Below are 19,420 nucleotides of genomic sequence, written 5' to 3' on the forward strand. Positions count from 1 at the left end.
TTTTAATGTATACAAAACTACTTATGTTTAATTTTTACACATTTTAAATGATAAATTTATAAATGTCAACAATTATAAGTTTTAAATTGACGAGCGTTGTAAACCACAACAATAAACACATATTGTCTAGACTATAATAATTAATATTGTACTTACAGTCTATTCTTGTGGTTGATTATTCGATATACTGACACACAAATAATATTTTGTTTATGTACACATAAATCAAAACAAAGTAAGTGAAAATAATCATAAACATAAGTTAGAATTTGGTAGTTTTCAACAAATTTAATTTAATTGTTTGCTCTTTATCAAATCAATTAAAATCTTTATTAAAACACTTAACAAGCTATAACAAACGGACACTTGGCTGGTCAATTAATTATAATAAATGTAATAAAATAATTAAATGATGTCTGAGAGTGACTCACTGTGCAGTGAGTCGTTGGGACTGACTGTCAACAGTTTTTGGTATGGTTTCTATGTCCCAATTCTCATGCCCATTCCCATTCCCATTCCCAGTCCCATTTCCTTCATCACATCTACAGCAACTGATGTTCTGATTTTGCTACTTCTTGTTGTCGTTGTTGCTGCTTTATGTAGATGTGTGAAGATGGTGGGGGGGGGCATGTACGAGTATGTTTCGAGTTGTGGCAATCCTATTGCCAGGGGTATGTTCAAATTTGTTTCAATTCTATGTTATTCAGCCCACATGATGTGACACGTAAGCGGCATGAAGTCATGCCTCTATGAGGGGAGACTCTGTCAGTCTGCGACTGCGAGTCGGGACTGTTGTTAATATAAAGAAGGTAATTGAGATAGAGCTGAGGCTAAGAAGCTTGAGGTGTAGGTGGAAAAGCAAGTGGTGGTAAAGATGAAGGGACAGGGCAGCGAGCGTGTGTTTTTCGGGGCCCTTGTCTGGAACTTGATCAAATTAATCAAGTACATTGAAGGGCAATTGTGATTTTCTGCTGATTCAACATTGGGCTATAAAAACATGCGTGGTCCAAGCCCAGGCACTCAACCGTTATTGAGGGGCCAAAGGCGAGACAATGAATCCACATAAAAATAATAATTGGAAATGAAAACAATTTTCATGGCCTGAGCGCAATGAAATAGCACAAAAGAGGCGCCTGATCTCGTAAGTAATTTCAATTGGAGCTTCAGGTGTTACATTACATACATAAATAAATACGCGTATACATATATCCTATATTTATGTTATACCTACAATATAAATATATGTTACGATACAATAGCATGTAAGTCCTTTGTCCTTTTGACCTTATGTGTCGATATCTTTGAACTCAATTATCGCGCCTTTCAAGCAAAATTGACTGCAAACGCAATACGCAATACAAAATAAGCAAAGATGCCAAAGGACAATGCCAATCGAAGGCATTCAAGCTCATAATGCGCTTATCAGTGGCACGCACACAGGCAACTTGCCACTTTGCCACTTGCCAGTTGCCACTTGCCGCTTGCCACTTACCGCTTGCCAGTTGCCACTTACCAGTTGCCACTTGCCAGTTGGCTTTGCGACATTTGTGGCGTTTGCATATGCATGAGGCCCATGCGGCGTATGCGCAATGTTTTGTGTAAGAACAACAAGACGAAGCAGCAGCAACAATAACAAAAGCTACAGTTACTGTACAGTTATTGTAACAGGATCGCTTGTAACAATTACCGAGTCGCAGGCAAGAGCTGGAACAATGCCTGGCGGCAATAAAAACGCAAGCCATAAAATGAATTTTTATGCCACATTTTCGCAATGCCTGCAGCATTGCGCACATAAGTGTGCTACCTTTTTTCCTTTTTTTTTCTGCTGCAGCACCCAAAAATCTCCGTTGCAAGACATTGACTGAGCATATGGGCTCTGAGGAATGATTTGTGACACATCAAACTGAACAATTAAGACTTGTTGTTTATGTTAAACTTGTTTTTCCTATGCATTTGAAAACGATTTTTTTAGTATTTCTACAAGTGAATTTTTGTGTGCAATAAAAACTCATTTAAAATTGACTTACAAAGAGGAAACTTCTTAATATATTTTTAATTTTTCTTAATTTATTTTAAATCTTCATTAATAATTTTATTTTTCAACATAAAATAACTTTAAAACGTACTTGATTTAAGTAAAAGCTTGATTCAAGTTCTTTACATTCTGTTCAAATATGAACCTAATACTGCAGGGCTATATCAAAAACGTGTAAACTTGATTTATATGTATGAAATTTTTTGAAATAAGTAGGTATTACTTCACGCTACCTAATTGAATTTTATAAATTATATAAATCATAAGCGTGGGTGTTAAAAGCTTTAAGTTAAAGTGAAAGCAATTAAAGACTAATAACAGAATTTGTTCTGTTAAATTCTATATTTTTGAGTGTCCGTGGAACTAATCCTCATTGCAGTCAAGCAAGATCCATTTGAGAATTCTTAACTAATCAAATTATTTCAATTTTTAAATAAATTTTTAAACAATACCTCAAAATAATTAATAATTGTTGTATTTCTTTATATTTTGTCAACTGCCAGTTGAAGGGTATAACACAGTCGACTACAGATGTTACGCATGTTTTATTTTATTTTTTTGTTTTTTAAGTTTTCCATTGACTAACGGCTAAAAATGTGCCTTGTTTTGCTGCCCCAACAGAATTGTTCATATATGTGCATATGTATGTATGCAGCTGCAGTTTGCAGTCAGTGGACAAAGACGTAATGAAAGAGAGAGAAAGAGGGAGAGGGAGGTAGAGACGAAGATACATTTACACATGTAGTGCATAAAATGTTTATGAATTTCAGTTTATGGCGCGTAAAACATGCCAATAAATGTTCCAAGGCATTTAAATGCCTCTGCCTTGGCAGCTGGAACCTCTTGCCCCCTCCTGCCCCTTCCACCTGTCCATGCCCCTTTCCTGCTGGACTGCGTCATTGTGTGTGTGTTTGTGTGTGTGTGTGTGTCGCAATAATAAACAATCAGAAATGGCATAAAGTATGCGGAATCAGCGACGCCTTTGGCCCATGGCTCGTTGCCGTAGGTGTTAGTCTCCACGCTGGTGGGTCTAGTGGTTCTGGTGGTTCCTCCCCTACACTGGTGACTCTTTCTCTCTCTCTCTCTCTGTCTCTCTGTCTCTCTCTCGTGGGCGCATGAATATTTATGCAAGGCATTTCTTTGCCACTTTTGAGGGTGGCATCTGCATTGCTTTTGCTTTTTGTTTACATTTCTTTTGCTGATTTCCGGTTAGTTATTTCTTTTTATGCTTTCATTCTCTGTGTGTGTGTGTGTGTGTGTGTGTGTTGCGCCAAGTGCGCTCTAATGCACTTTATGACACTTTATGGCTGTTGCGGTGTCGTCTGCGTTATAAAGTACACGACAGCTGTGCGTGCCCGTGGGCGAGGTGTGAGACATGAGCATATGTCAGACATAAGCACGCGTTATGGCAAATTGATGGAACAACACGCACACACACCCAAACACACACACTCACACACTCACACACTCACACACACACACACACATGCATATACTTATGTGGAAGGAAATTTATAGACATTAATCAGCAAGAGCTTCGCTCTTTTGACTCATAAACTTTTTTATATATACCATACATTGCCTGCTGATTAGACCCCTATTTAGTCATACTCTAGATAAATCTGTCTAATAATTCCCAAGCAGTTGTAGCAGTTACTCTCAATTTGGATTACTCTGCAAAAAGTTTAACACAATTTGATTAAAAAATTTCACAGCAGTTTAGGAAATTAAGTATCATCTGAAAAATACCCTCTAATTACAGTTTCAATTTTATTTGATTATCAAATGAGAATGACCTGCACTATACCCAGTTAATAAGTCAAGACTAATAATAGTTTTTGGTCCAATTATTAATTCTTAGATTAAAGGGTTAAAAGTTGTAATGTAAAAATGCAATTAAAGTTACTCTTAAGCCAATGACAAAGATCTACGGAGCACCCTGTAACGAATGAAGTCTGTGATCTAAGCCCGCACTTGATTTTTATGATAATAAACAGATAAATAATTTCCAAATTGTAAATTTAAGAATAAAATAAAATACCTAAAATATTTATTAATTAAATTGTCGAATTTAGTCAGTCCTTTTCAGAGGAAATATTATGAGTTTATTATTAAAAGTTGAACAACATTTCGAATGCCAAATAAATTTTCTTATGCCGACTGCGAATAAAAACTATAACAACTAAGTATTAATAATGTCAGGATCATTAGACTGGCAACAGTAAATACTATAGATGAGCGCAGATGGCCGAATTTAATGGTACAGGGTATCATTACTTTACGCCATGCCTATTTAAGAATGTACTCGTAATGGTCAACTCTTGGACATTGTGTCTTTTGAGGGTGAGCAGGGGGTGGGGCAGTTCTGTTAGCCAAATGGATTGTGCGCCTGCTTGTCTGCCACTATGCAAATTTCGTGGGCGGCAGAGTACTTAACGCCACGAGTGGCATAAGACAAGCGAAGCGCAAAAAATTCGAAAAACATGCACCCACACTCAAAACACACCCAAGACACACACACACACACAAACAGAGAGCGCACTGTTGAGGCGTGTAATCAAAGTGTCTGATATCAAAGCAACAAAAACGACGACTTTGAGGATGAGGACAAAGTTATGCATAAATTTTGGACGCCAACTTGACTCGGTCGCAAAATCAATACAGGAAATAAATTAGTTTCGGCTCAAGCTCAAACAAAAAAGGGAAGAAGCAGATAGATGGCAAAAAAAAATGTCAAATAAAAGGAATACAAGTAAAAACAGAAAACAGAATCCGCGTTGCGAATTTGGGAACGGATACGGATACGAATTTGGCTTCGGATTCGCAAAAAGCCGCAAAAACAAGTTGTAAAGGACGCTAGGATCTAGGTGGCAGACACCCCCCATGCACCCCTTCTTCTTCCAGTCAGTTAGTGACAATGTATAGTTGTTCTTGCTGTTGTTGCTACTACTACTTCCCGGGCATTGTTTCCGCTCCTCCCACCCCTATATTACGACAACCCGGAGGGCAACGAGCGAGAGACACGAGAGCCTAATAATAGTCGCACATAAAATTTTATTAGCCAGAGCGTAACAATTCAATTGGGTCATGCTTTATGGCGCCACTGGCCGCATTTTAAAACCAAAGTCATCAATGTGGGTCAAACGGCAGGTGCCAGCCGTCCCAGTGGTGCTAACAACTGGAATGGGCATGTGGAGCCACCAACCACCAGCTCCACCTGCCTCGAGTCACCTGCTACACAGAACTAAATTACAGAGTAGCCAAATAGCCTCAGGCCAATAACATACATGTATATATATGTATAACCAGCCAAAAAATCGAGCTGTCAAATGAAATCAAATTGCAATTCAATTTAGAGCTCAACTCAATTATACAAATTTTAAGCCAATTAAATTGCATTTTACGAATGCAACTTGCGATGCATTCGAAGTATTTGTTTCTAACGCAATTATTCTCAGTTTAAATCGTTTCTATCACTCTATGAATAAAGCAGTGAAATGGATACTCTGGGATACTCTGGGCTCTGTGGCCCTTGAGCGTCTTCCAAAAATTGACGGGCTTCGGCCCTAAAAATAGAGTTTTTTGGTGCAAAAAATATAACGAATGGCACAAGTGTCACAGTTTCACACTTGCATACATACATAGTTTTCAAATGGTCTTTTGAAAATATTTCTGCAATTTTTCATTGTTATTGAATGACCGAAAAACAAAATCACTACTTATTTAAGCAAATAAACAAACCGAAACCAATAAAGGTTACGGTACGTTCCAAAACAATGTCATAAAATTTGAATGTAGAATAAATTTAGATGCTCAACCAAACCATTTTAAATTTGAATTTAAATTTTCAAAATTTTTAATTTTTAAAATAGTCGAAAAATAAAAAAATTTCGAAATGAACAAAATTTGAATACAGAATGAATATAGAGGCCAAATCATGATCAAAATGACATTCCGCTGGAAAATTGGTACAGTTTTGCCGAAGTTATGAAGTTCGAAGTTCGAAGTTGCTCAAGCCTCGTAACTTGCAACTTACAAGTCAAAATATTTCTTAATTTTGGCATGATTTTTTACAAGAAAATGAAAGGTCTCAGAAACAAGTTTAAAGTGTTGTTTTATACTAATTACGATATAAGGAGTTGATTAAAAGTGAAAACTTGAGATTTAAAATTTTGAATTTTCAATATTACCATCAACATAGAACCATGGCTTCGTTAGTCGAAAAACAAAAAAAATGTCCTAAATGCAAAAAATTAAATGCAGTATGAATTAAGAGACCGAATCATGATCAAAATGGCATTCCGATTGAAAATCGGGTCAGATTTCATCAAGTTATGACAGTTGGAAGTTTTTCAACTCTTTGACCTAGCAACTTTACCACAACCGTACCGGTACAAGCGTTTCGGTTTTCGATTCTTGAAAGAGAATTAATTTCAGTTGCGGATTCAGTTCCGGTACTAAAAATTAAACGGTTTGTTACGGTTAACTGTTCCGATACCGGTTACGGTGTTATTCCCTGATTTAAAGTACCGCAATTTTTAGCTACGTTTTTCAAAACCAATCCAACCACATGCATAAGAATTTTTCAAATCCCTGTAAGCGGACTTTATTTGACCAATTTCGATTTATATTTTCTTCTTTAAGCTATTTGAGCAGCAATTAAAAAATAATCAAGCTTTATTTCAATGTCATTCCCAAATAATCTAGGCACATATACATTTTTTGGAGACACTAGTTGTTCAGAATAGCATAAGTAAGTGTAACTTTAATGACTTGCAAAGCAGTTTGTTTGCTTGCCATTCATTTGGAAAACTTTTAAGTCAAGCACGATGAAAACTTGGTATATTTTTGCGCTTTTCCTTAACTTGAACTAAATGAAACAAGTTAAATTTATTTGTTTAACAAATTCCCACTTTCCCATTGCAGATACTGCTACAAAAAAAGAGGCGTGGCAAAGAGATACCAGGCTCAGGTGTCTGGGCAACAGCAGCATATCAGTTGTGCAACGGTGGAGCCGTACTGGTGGTGGTAGTGGTGCTGGAGGGGACACTGAGTAGACAACAGCAGGGCACAAAATGTGGAGACTCAGCAGATGGTCGAGTGGTTCAGTTGTGCCACGGCCTAGATGCTGGCTGCTAATCCTGCTAATTATTGGCCAGACTGTTTATGGTAAGTGCAAAGAACGAACGAGAATGAGAGAAAGAAAGAGTGAGAGAGTGAAAGAAAGAGAGAAAGAGAGTGAGAAAGAGAGATGCCTATCAGCAGTCATTGCTCCCAGCAACAATTGAGATAAGTGGCTCGACTTATGGCAAAAGTGAAAGTGTCGTATATAAAACATTCCATTGCCCGCTTGACCTCATTAGCCCTTCATTTGTATCCTTATTTATGCAACCACACACACACTCTCACACTCACACGCCCATAAATGAGATGATGGCATCTGTGGCACATGTCTATGTATGACTGTTGTCTCCAACTGCCACGAAATAAAATGCAAACATTTTCATATGAGTTTTGTGTAGCCATAAAATATCGACCAATGATGGCGTTCTATTTACAGCTGCCCCAAATTGAATGCTACACAAAAGAACCTGACAACACGTACACGCACACACACACACACACATATACATACATACAAGCATACACCCGTTTCTATGTGTATGTTTCATTGCCTGTAATTAATTGATTCTCATTTTCGCATCAAACATAAAAACAACTCAAAAACTTTGCCAAGCTATTTTTTTCTACGATGTGTGAGTGTGTCAATGTTCGTGTGTGTACTCTTGTGTATTTGTACGCTTGTGTGTGTTAGTGTGTGCACGCTTGACTAAAATGGCCGACAATTGCATTCACTGCAGTCAAGGTCGTGTCGTGTGGAAGAAAACTTTTTCCCCATTGCAAAATTGTCGCATGTGGCAAGCAGCCAAATTGGTCAACGGTGTATCTAACTAGACTCCACACACACACACATATACATACACAAATAAGCTATAACACAGGCAGTTAAAAACAAATACATACATCAGTGTATATGTTTTACTCAGTAAATATTTATTTTATGTTAAGATATTGCACCGTTTAAAGCACACAATATGTGAAAATTTAATACAAATTTACTCTTGTAACATTAAACTAGACCCTGAATTTAAGCTCTTGGTAGGCATAAATAAATTTTGGCAATTATTATTATTACTATTCACTAACCCGTTTTAAATTAAATAGCGAAAATAAATTTGCACAGATGAAAAGCATACAAAAAATTCTGTAAATATATTACTCAAAAACTTGCTGTATAAAATTGTATATTATTGTCAAATGCACAAAAAAAAATAAAAATATATAAATTAAATTACATTTACTTTATTGATCCAAGATATATATATAGGAAATGTTGAATTTATTAGGGAAATTAAGGTGTTGAAGAAAAGGCGCCTTAAAGAAATTAAAATTCTTAACTAAACTTTGTGTAATTATAACAATTGTCATTGCACATTGTTGTCATTTTAATAAACCAAAACTTGTATGTTATGCTAGCGAATGTTAAGTATTTTATCTAATAATAATGTGGTGATCTGATTTTATATTCTCCGACACAAGAATTTTGATCAATAAATTAAGACTGATCGCAATTAGTATAGTAGTATTATAGTATAAGTTAAAGATAATTAAAAATTAATTTTCAAATAATAATTTAATGCAAAGCAACACCTTGATTATTATAATGCCAAGCAAAATGAAAACAAAATGAAATCTTTTACAAAAATAGTTCACATATAGTCTCTATTTAAAAAAAAAAAAATCTTTACATATTTATTTTGCCTGCAATATATTGACTCACAATACAATGGAGTCAATCAAAAAGTAATCATAGAATTTTATAATGTAGTAATGTTAGATATGGAATCGCTTCGCTTTGGATAATCCTTAAAATGGAAATTCGGCAATTCCTGCCAGTTGAAAAAAAATGTTTTAAAAGCGTCAACAAATATGTCAACGGTGTAACCCAATTTGGTTTTTTTTTTTTGTGTTTATTGTTTTTGCCTCGTGTTGTATTAATTGCAATCGCTAAAAGCGTTTTATTATTTTCGGTTGAATGCACAAAAGAAAACTGTGAAATTCGGCATTTTATTCCATACTAATTGAAAAGTGCTCTTTGATATTTGAATACCAATAAATTGGAAGAGATCAATTCGGTGCTAAAGCACAATATAATTAGCTATTTCGAGTGTTAAAATAAACCTGTAACCTAACAACTAGACCCACACTCATGCCCCAACGCTTCGAGGGCTGTTAAGAACAGCTGCTTTTCCAGATTGACATTTCATCATAATTGAAAATTAATATATGCCAAAATACGCGACCTGAACGCAACAGCCTGAAGGCGACAGCAAAGCCAGCTACGAACTAGGGAACAAAAGCAAATTTACGTTTCATACAACCAACATCCGATGAGTGTTATAAGCACAAATGTGCATACAGACAAGCATACATAGAAACATACATACATGGAGACCCCTGTAACCTTCACTTAAGTAGGGTATATTAGTCGCCATATTTAATATGACTAGAATTCTTGAGTCTCATTAACATATTGAAGCACTGTGATTAACATTTTTATCAAATGTTACTTTGATGTTAAGACAATACATAAATCTGATAGATACTAATAAGTTAATTGTTTAAATTGATTTTATAAACTAAAACCAGAATAACTTATTGTTAATTAGCATTTTATTACACAATAAAGTTCCTTAAAACGGCTATTAATAATAATTATAATATAAAGTTAGATTAAGTTATAACTTTAATTCGATTTTTGACTCGTATTAACATGTCTTGCAACTAATACGAAATTGTAGTTCAATGACTTGAAATATATTAAAAAATATTATTTAAAATCAAGTATACGTAGTATGTCCAAGTCAATAATAGCTAGTACAGGTCTTATTCTTCTTGGCTGCTCTTTTCGCATTTTCGCATTTTTCATTTGTACTCGCACACACATACTTACAAGCATACATACGAGTTCTTACTCGTATATGTATGTATAAATTTTGTTGGCTTTTCTTCGCTTCACAAATAATTGAATAATTTTGACAAGAAAAATGGTACTAAAACCGGAATAATTTTCAAGCCTTAGAATTTGTAAAGATTGTCGGAGCTTCTTTGGCGAATCTTTTGCAAGGGAATTTGAATGGAAAATTTTTACTTGAATTTGTTCATGCCACACGAATGTATGGCATGTCAGTCAAACGGAATTGAAGCGTGGCCCGCTCTCTCTTCCTGTCTCCCTCTTGAACATTTAAAATGCAAAACTAATAATAAAAAAAAAGAAGAAAAAAAACAGTTGTCCTTGGCATTGAATTTAAATCCATACAAATAAAATGTCATTAAATTTGCATTAAAATGCGAAATAAAATTTTCGCTAGCTTAATCAAATTGCAATGGGTTTTGACTTTCCATAGAATCCTACAAAATTCAACTCGATAGACAAGCAAACATTTTCGGTTCGTTGCCTCTGGAAATTTACTCCGTCCGACCGACTATTTGTGTTGCGTGTATTGGGATTGGGATTGGGATTAACCAGCATAAAGGTCCTTACAATTGCTCATTGCGTTTCTGTTTCTGTTTCTGTTTCTGTTTTGGTTTCGTTTATTTATTTACTTGAAATTAGAAACTGCCAACTGTTCCCAAAAGTGGTCATTAATTAGTGGCTAAGCACTTTCGCATAGTCCCAGACTTGGACACATGCTGAGCTTTGGGATTGTTGTTTGTCTGTTGTTGTTTCTCGACTCTGCAAATAGCTGAGTCAATGATTTCATAGAAACCAATGCAAAATGTTTTTCTTTGCTGACTTTACTCAATTTAACTACTAATTAAAGTCAGTACATTGATTACAAATTGCTTTCATATACTATAATTGAGAAAAATGAAAGAATAATATTTTATTGTCAGTCCTTATTCGTCATGATAATTGGGAAAGTCATTTAATAAATCAATGCTCAATCAACTAGTCAACAACTTTATTATATTTTGATTCAGGCCTAGCAATCATGTGCTCATTACCTCATTACTTTGCTGGATTGAGTACATTTTCAGTATCAACTTGGAGTACTCGACTCATTTCAGTGCCTTCATTAATCTTAACTGCGCCTTCTTCGTTTCTTAGTTGCCAGTTCTAATGCTAAGCTAATTGATTGATTGAGAAGGAGAAAACTAGATTCTTATTATACTTGATGGTCATGCAAGTATGTAGATATAGGTTGGGTTTTGCATCAAGGATTATTAACCTTTCATTTAGCTCCCTCACCTTTACATACATTGTTATATTTATATGTATATACTTAGAGTATCTTGAAATGGGTTTGTGTAAATAAAATCAACATTTTCTGGTCCCAGCTGTTTTCCACTTAAAAGATATCACAAATGAAATTGTGTTGTCAAGGAACCGCAGACTTTGAAGTGGGTTCAAGTGCTTGGCTCATACATTTGACTTTTTCATCAGCTTAACAAGAACTTTGGACTACATTAAGCACAAGCTCAATTGATGGATCAAAATTGTCGCTCATTAGATAATTATTTTCATATATTAATGATGCTTCCAAATAAATTCGAATAACTATTTTAATATCTAATAGGACGAAGGTCAAAAAATCAGGATAAAAAGAATACATCTTCTCCAATTAATAAATCACAAATTGCCAAAAATGATATGCCAAATTTTTTAATAAAATATTATAGTCACATTAAAATCTGTAACATATCAGAGAAATTATAGAAGTAAGTACTTCTCATTCTGACAGCAATAACAATTTTGTGTTCGCGAAATTTAATCGGTTACGGAAGTGGGAACATAACTTCTTATGTATTCACAGTCGCTGCTTTATACAAACCATTACGCGTTTCCCGTTTCCCGTTTTCCATTTCCCATTTGCCATTTACCAGCATTTTCCATGTAATTGTTTGCTAATTTAATAGAACTTAAAGTCTTCCGCACAAGTGGAAGAGTTGACGCTAAGAATATCTCGAATTTGAAGTAGTTTTAATGCCTCTGTTACGGCTCGTCGCATTTGCCATTTTGCTCCAAATGTGAGCTGACCCAAATGTGAAGGGACGCATTGCCATTGGCTCTAGGGACTCATATCTGTGCCTGCCTCTCTGTTGGTGGTTCGTGCCCCTTGCCCCGTGCCTCGTGCCCCGTGGCCCTTGTACAACAACTGAATGCACAACTTTAACGAATTGACTTTATTTAACATTGGCTAATTTGTGTTTCTATATATTCTGACTATTTTTTTTTCTTAACCCTGTCTTTAATTTCACTATCCAAAGCTTGTTGCAACGTTTTCTCCTTTTCTCCTCGGTTGGACAGTCGACTTAAGTGCCGGATGGCTTGCATTGAAGTTGTTGTTGTTTGTTTTTGTTTTTCACATTTTTCTCTCTCCCTCTCTCTTTCTCTCTCTGTTTGTTATTGTACTTGCAGCACACTTGTTGTTGTTGTTGCTGTCTTGACACTGATTTCAATTATAAATTGTTTTCCTTTTGCGCTGGTTTTTGTCGCTCATCCCTTAACCATTCACTTTAGCCCTTCTCTATTCCCCTATTCCTACTTATCCCTATACCCATGCTAATACCCTGTACCCTTTAATAAATTATTGCATGGGGTATAACATAAATGTTGTCATGTTTGCAACTTTTAAGCTCTTTATCCAAACAGCTTGTAATACAATAAAAATATTATATTAAAATAAGCTTAAAATATTTGATTCAAATACAAAAATCAAATATTCGAGATTTTTGCTAAGAGTGAAGTAAGAAAAGCTGAGAAACCGTTTGGAATTGATTTTATGTCAAAAAAATGGGTTATTTAAATATTCCTTTGAAAGTGTTGTACTATACAACTGATTCGATAGACTAGCATATAGGGTATGTGTCAGTTGTATAGCTTGTGATTTGAATCGTTCCTGCTTGTTATTTACCATCTCTGTTCGTGGCCTCAGTGCGTTTTTGTGATTGCTTTCTCAATTGGCGCGCCGCGAGCGCTGCTGGCTATCACTTTTAATCTAAGTTGGCAACAATGCGTCCATCCCACGACCTGACGTGTTGTCCCCCTGTCCCTTCCCAGACGACCCCTACTTTGGATGGAGGTTGTCTTGCATGCAGGATGCGCGCTGTTCTCTTTATTTATTCATTTGTAACTTTTTTTTCTCCTACACTCCTTTCCAATCCCCCTTCTTTTACTCCATCTTCATCTACTTCTTCGTATTATTATTTCCTTTATATATACATATATATATATATGTATATATTTATTTTTTCTTTGCAATCGTGCTGCTGTTTAACTTTCCTGCCATTGTTTTCGCTGGTAATCCTTGCGGCTATTATTCTTAGCCATGCATTTATTTATCAATTTTTACGTCGCAAACAAGCCATGTGCTTATTTATGGATAGACGCCTTCACAAACTGACAAATAAACATTGCCAAATGGCCTGTGCTTCATCTTTTGACGTTCGATCGGTAATTACAAAAGAAAATAAACAAACAGCCCCAACACCCAGTTTATTTATTTATAGTACTCGTTTTTATGCACACAAAATATATGTACGCATTTTACTGATTTGTATATCTGTAATGGACAAAGGATTTCTTTTGAAACTTGATATCAGTTTTCAGATATGAAACAAATATTGAGGAGATATGCTTCATTTTGGAAATTAAATAAAATTGTGCATGCAGTGTTGACTTTTAAATGTATTTTCCTCACTTTAATATTTCGTATATGCAAAGACCAAATTGCAAATAAGAGGCCTAGAATAAATTTGTATTTAAACGAGAATTTTTCTGTAATTTTTAAATATACTACTATGTACTATGTGACAAGCAGCATAATTTATAAGTTATTTTTCTTGAAAAACTAGGAAGTCAAAATTTAGAAAATAAATAAATTAATTTATCAATTAAAAAATACAATTTGTTTTGTAAAGCTTTAAATGATTTTCTAGTAAGTCTCTAGATTGATTAAGCATTTGAATGGGAAAAGGCTCTTACCGTTATGACTCCAGCACACAACTCGCTCAAGATCGGCACCTGTTCGCTCAAATGCTTGTGCGTCTCTTTGGCACCCCTTACCAAAACATAATTGAGAGAGCATCGCTGACTAAATGCTTTGATTGCAAATGTCAATATCATTCGAGTTTCTACTCTACGCACACCTGCTGCAGTTTGTACATTTCTATCTAGGCGACTCAATATGGGAAAAGAGAGCTTAAAATTGCCATCATACATACTTGTAGTAGTTGATGCATAAAAGCCTGCTGACGTTCAAAACGCAACCATCCTAATCAAATGTTCTACCGTACATTGTGACTGTGCCAGCAGATTTTCATTTTGCAATTTCATCTAGAGAGGGCAACCGAAATGCGAAGATGGAGCGCGAAAGGGAAAGGGAGAGAGAGGGAGAGGGAGAGGGTCGAAATGAGAGAGAGCTTTTTGGGTGAGTGAAAGGGTAAGAGCTTCATTGAGCGTCTGTCCGGATGCAGTTTCATGTCTGGCTAAAGAGTTCCATTCCATTCCGGCGAACGTTGCGTTTCATTGCGTTTTGTGCTGGTCTCAATTGCAGTGCGCTGCATACCCTGGAGGAGGGCATCGTCCCTGTCGCACACTGATTTAATTTTGAAATCTTTTTGCGCTTTCACGCAAATTAAAATGACGGCAGCAGTGGCAATGCCTGTGGCAGCTGTAGTCCTCATAGTGACAAAGGAAAAGAGTGAGGAAGGGCCAGAAACAGAGGCACAGGCAGAGGCAGAAGCATCAGCAACGGTGGCATCCACCACGGCAGTGGAAACACATTCGACGCACTGTCTCCGTCTGTGGCACTTGGCCGCAGTTGGGGTTAATAGATCATCATCGTCATCAACCTACATCCTCATCCTGCTCCTCCAGCTTGTCCCCGCTCCCATGCACTATATGCTGTTCATCTGCTTCTCTTTCTCTTTCTTTTTCTGCTTCTGTTTCTGTTTGTGCTTATGCCTTTGCCTTTGCTCTTGCCATGAAGGTTGACTTTGGGTTTGGGTTGGGTTTGGGTTGGGTTTCCCATAACCCTGCTCTCAATTTGCTGGGCGCAATTCAATTGTCAGGCATTTCATTTCAATTTAACAATTTGGAAATTGTTGCCGCGTTGGGAAGCTAGCTGAGAGTTATTCCCGTTTGCTATATCTCTTTTTGTTGATGTTGTATTTCAATCTGTCAGCTAGTCAATCAGCCAGCCAGTCAGTCAATCCGTTAGTCAATCAGTCAGTCATCAGTTAGACAGGCATGTTAGTTACGAATAGTTCGACACACTCGACTGATTTGTCGACTTTCTGTCTCCCATTTCCCATTTCCCCTTTTCCTTCTTCCCTTTCATCTATCTAAACCGCACTTGCAAATTATGCCAGAACAAATATTTATTTGCCTTGACAATCGGGCGGGAGTGGCAGTGGAAAATTCATCGGTTCCCAATTGCACAAATTGCATTTGCCATGCACAATAAATTGATGGCAATCAAAAAAGCGTCGCACTTCAAGCATAATATAGAAAACAATTCAGTTGACTAATACTAAAAAGTTACGAACTTAAAATACCCTGCAATTCATTTTTAAAATTAAATACCGAAAGTACTGTGTTTAACAATAATAAAAATCATTTGTAATCAACCTATAAAGGCAATATATAGTAATTTAATAAGCTAGTATATCGAAAATAAGACGAAACTTTCGCAACTCGATTTAATATATACGAAATCAGATGAAATAAATTAAAAGTTATATATTCTTTCGATAGTCAAAGTAAAGAAAAACATTTATCGATACTCTTGATTGTTCTCAATAAAATAAAACTTATCAATCCTCAACAACTCTAGCCATACCTAATACGATCTGACCATTATAGAAAAACAACAAATCAACCCGTTTCGATATATAGTTAATTCCTCTTGAAACATGAGTCCGCTCCATTTCTCTAATGCAAATGTTTAAATGTCAATAATGAAGAGCAGAGAAAAAAAAAATAAATAAAATACTTTGCATGATATGTGGGTTATGTAAATAAAGCAGAAATCGTAAAATCATTGAACAAATCAATATACAAATGACACATGAAACGGCTTATAGCCGAATCAATCCTCAATCCTATTGGGAGACATGTTATTTGATTGTCAATACGGCTAAGAGGATTGAACTTGCAAATGAAAATATTTTTGTCTCGTCAACTTTTAATTAAAATTTCCAAATTATATTTTATTTCGTATTTGTATTGAGTTTTCCAATGAAAGCACACATTTTTTTCTGGTTCTAAATTAGCCAAATTTATTGTAAGAAAAGCTTTTTCAACTGGCTGGAGAAAAGTTTATGAATAAAGTGAATTTTTCTAATTAGGATATTCCATTAAAGCGACATAACTTATAAACTTGTTGACTTTATAACTTGATTAAAATCTTTTTTTAACTTGAAAATACTTTTCTAGTGTCTAACCATTGCAAAAAAAAAAAAAAGACTAAGTTGTCAACTGTTGAAAATAATGTTTTGTTTATCAAAATGTTTAAATGTCAGCACTCGCAAGCAATGTACAAAATATTCTCCCAGGTTATTGAAAATATTATTGAAACTATTTTCATTATCGAATTATGTGACTACTGTGAATACCCTAAATGTATATGATAGCATGTAATTGTAAATATTCTTGTAACACACACTCATTTGGAATTCGTTTTAAAGAGCTTTAAACTGTCAGTTTGGGTAATCAACCTGGGAATAAAAATAATAATAGTTACGAGAGTACTAGCACACTCGTGTGTATGTATGTTGCAAAGCCAGTTTTATGGGTAATTGTGACATCAGGTTGCATTGTGGCCAAACTGGCGTGTAAATGTCAGAGACAGCTCAGAGTGAAATGGGAAGGGAAAGGGAAAAGACGAAGGAGTAGGAGAAGGATAGAGGAGAGGTACTCGAATGTACTATACATATGTATCTGTGGGACATTGAGATGCTGTTTTTGCTGTCGCAGTGTGCAGCAAAAGTTGGCAGCTTCTTATGCCGAAAAATAATAAAACTGATTTTATTTATGTGCTGCGCAAGAGCAAATTGAAATTCTGCAACACGAGCGGAATCTCCAGATCGCGGCGCCTTGCCAAAAATTATTTGCCATGGCGTGCCACATTCACATTCACATCCACATCCCCAACCCAGTCCATATCTACATCATCGCGTGCAGGAGAAAGGCAAACTTTGGAAATGCATTTGTCTGCTCCACATGTGTGTGTGTGTGTGTGCGTGTGTGTGTGTGTGTGTGCCTATGTGTGTTGTCTCACTCATGTATTCTTCCGTTATTGTTGTGCTTGCCCCATCATATTGAAGTCAGCGTCGACGTCGACGTCGACGTCGTCATCCTCAGCAACTACTTATACCCTGAACTAAGGATGACGACGATGATGTTGTTGAAGTTCCCTCTGAAGGATGTGTTCGCCACTTACAAATAATGGCACGTCAGCCGTGAAAACTTGCAACAAATTCATATCGCTATGCTGCTGCAGATTCCAGTATCCGCGTGTCTTTTCTTCCACCTGTCGGATGCACCCTTGGCAACTACACACGGGGGTAGCTCAACAAGTTGCTGCAATGCAACTGAGAATTTAATTTAATAAGGTTACAAATTAAATTAAATATAAATATTTGAAAATAATTTACTTTTGTTCAATGAACGCTATCGAATTTCTAGGTATAAAAGGCTAAAAGGCATTACCTCTACAAATTTTATAATACCAATAATCTCAAAAGGTATATGTAAATATTTCTTCATATGCATTTAATCCATTTTATCTAAATGCAATAGACATGAATCTTTTGAACTGCCCTCGTGCAAAAACAAACATCAATATCTCATTTGTAATTGCATTCAGCATTTGCAATTTACATGTATTTAATTTTAACTTGTTAAATTGCACAATGTGTATATATTTTCCGAGCGTTAAGAACAACCATAAATTTGCCAAATGCTTTCTCCTCCTTTCTTTACATAATTATTTGGTCTTTTAGCTCTGAGCTATTATATGCCGCATTTACAATGTTAATTGCACTGAAAAAAAAGACCAACTTCGAAAATCAAGAACATCATCTGGTTAGAGGAACCGGTTCATTTGTGAAGCTGTAGGCGCCGGTTCGAATCCCACTCGTAACAAATTAAAATAACATTTATAAAATTACCAAGACAGAATAAAATCTATATAAATCAAAATTATAAAAACAAAATTATAAATTTAAAATTCATTTTTAATTTTTTATTTTTTGCTTACATTTTAAGAACATTCATTCTTAAAATAAGAACTTGGTCTTATTTGAAATGTTCTTAAAACCAAGATGTGCTTTCTAAATTTAAGAATTTTATGTTCCCAACGCATTTTTTAGACCAAAATTCTTAGTTTTGAGGCCAATATCTTGATTTCAGAACATGTTTTTTATCAGTGTGCGAATTGCAAATTGTGCCAGGCAGTTGCAAATTTCGCATCATGGAATGCAAGGGAAATTGTGAATCCCAACTGGCAAAGTGTTGCATAGCTGTAACGAGAGGCTTTATTCAACAGCAATTAATTCCGAAAAGGCCTTAGAGTCAAAGTCCGAGTCATTGGTTGAATAAATATAATAAAGTTCTATCCAAAGAATTATGAATACAATAGATAGCATAAGCCTGCAAATGCTTAAAGTTTCAAGCTGCAACGGAATTGAAAATACAATAAAATGGCAAAGACATACTCGTTTTAAAGCCGGCGACTATGAAATTTGAATTCCAATTCGAACTGATTTCAAAGAAAATACTTGCATGTTATCAATCATCGATAGAACATTGTCATATTTCGATGATTTATTAGTCAAGTTGCATTCATTTGTGCTGTGCGTTCCTCAATCAAGTCGACTAAGAATATTCTTAATTTAAAGTCCAATTGGTAATTGGCATCAACAAATCCATCAAATTTCTAGACACCATGGCGTATACAAAATGTGTTTTGTGGTCAAATTGTTGGAGCGCCTCAATGTTGTTTCAAATGACAAATTCGAATACGACCATTGGACACGTTTTGTAGTATAATGTACAAATTTAAAGTCAAAATGTATTCATCGAATTTCAAACAATATGCCACAATATATATTTTGATAAAATCTGAATAGAATTAGGAAATATTTTCAGCAATTATGAATTAATTACAGATCATCTAATATCAAGTAGGTTTATCAAATTAGATATGTTAATTCTTAATGTAATACAATATTAAATTTACTGTCACCACATGTTTATGAACTGAATAATGAGTACTCGTCAGGATAATCTTATTGAAATTAATTTGTGCATTTTAC

At 35.4% G+C, this 19,420-nt stretch overlaps 1 protein-coding gene across 1 annotated transcript in view; it reads left to right on the forward strand.

Annotated features, from left to right (window-relative positions):
* Positions 1-6,985: 6,985 nt before the first annotated feature.
* The window catches only part of LOC117787607, a 54,475-nt gene continuing 42,040 nt past the window's right edge, over positions 6,986-19,420 (forward strand). The window contains exon 1 of the mRNA XM_034626180.1: positions 6,986-7,204. Within this exon, the coding sequence (XP_034482071.1) occupies positions 7,111-7,204 (94 nt within the window). The 5' untranslated portion in view covers positions 6,986-7,110. The remainder of the gene's footprint in view (positions 7,205-19,420) is intronic.

Source organism: Drosophila innubila, chromosome X, assembly GCF_004354385.1.
Source record: "Drosophila innubila isolate TH190305 chromosome X, UK_Dinn_1.0, whole genome shotgun sequence".
In the NCBI taxonomy this organism is placed as follows: Eukaryota; Metazoa; Arthropoda; class Insecta; order Diptera; family Drosophilidae; genus Drosophila; species Drosophila innubila.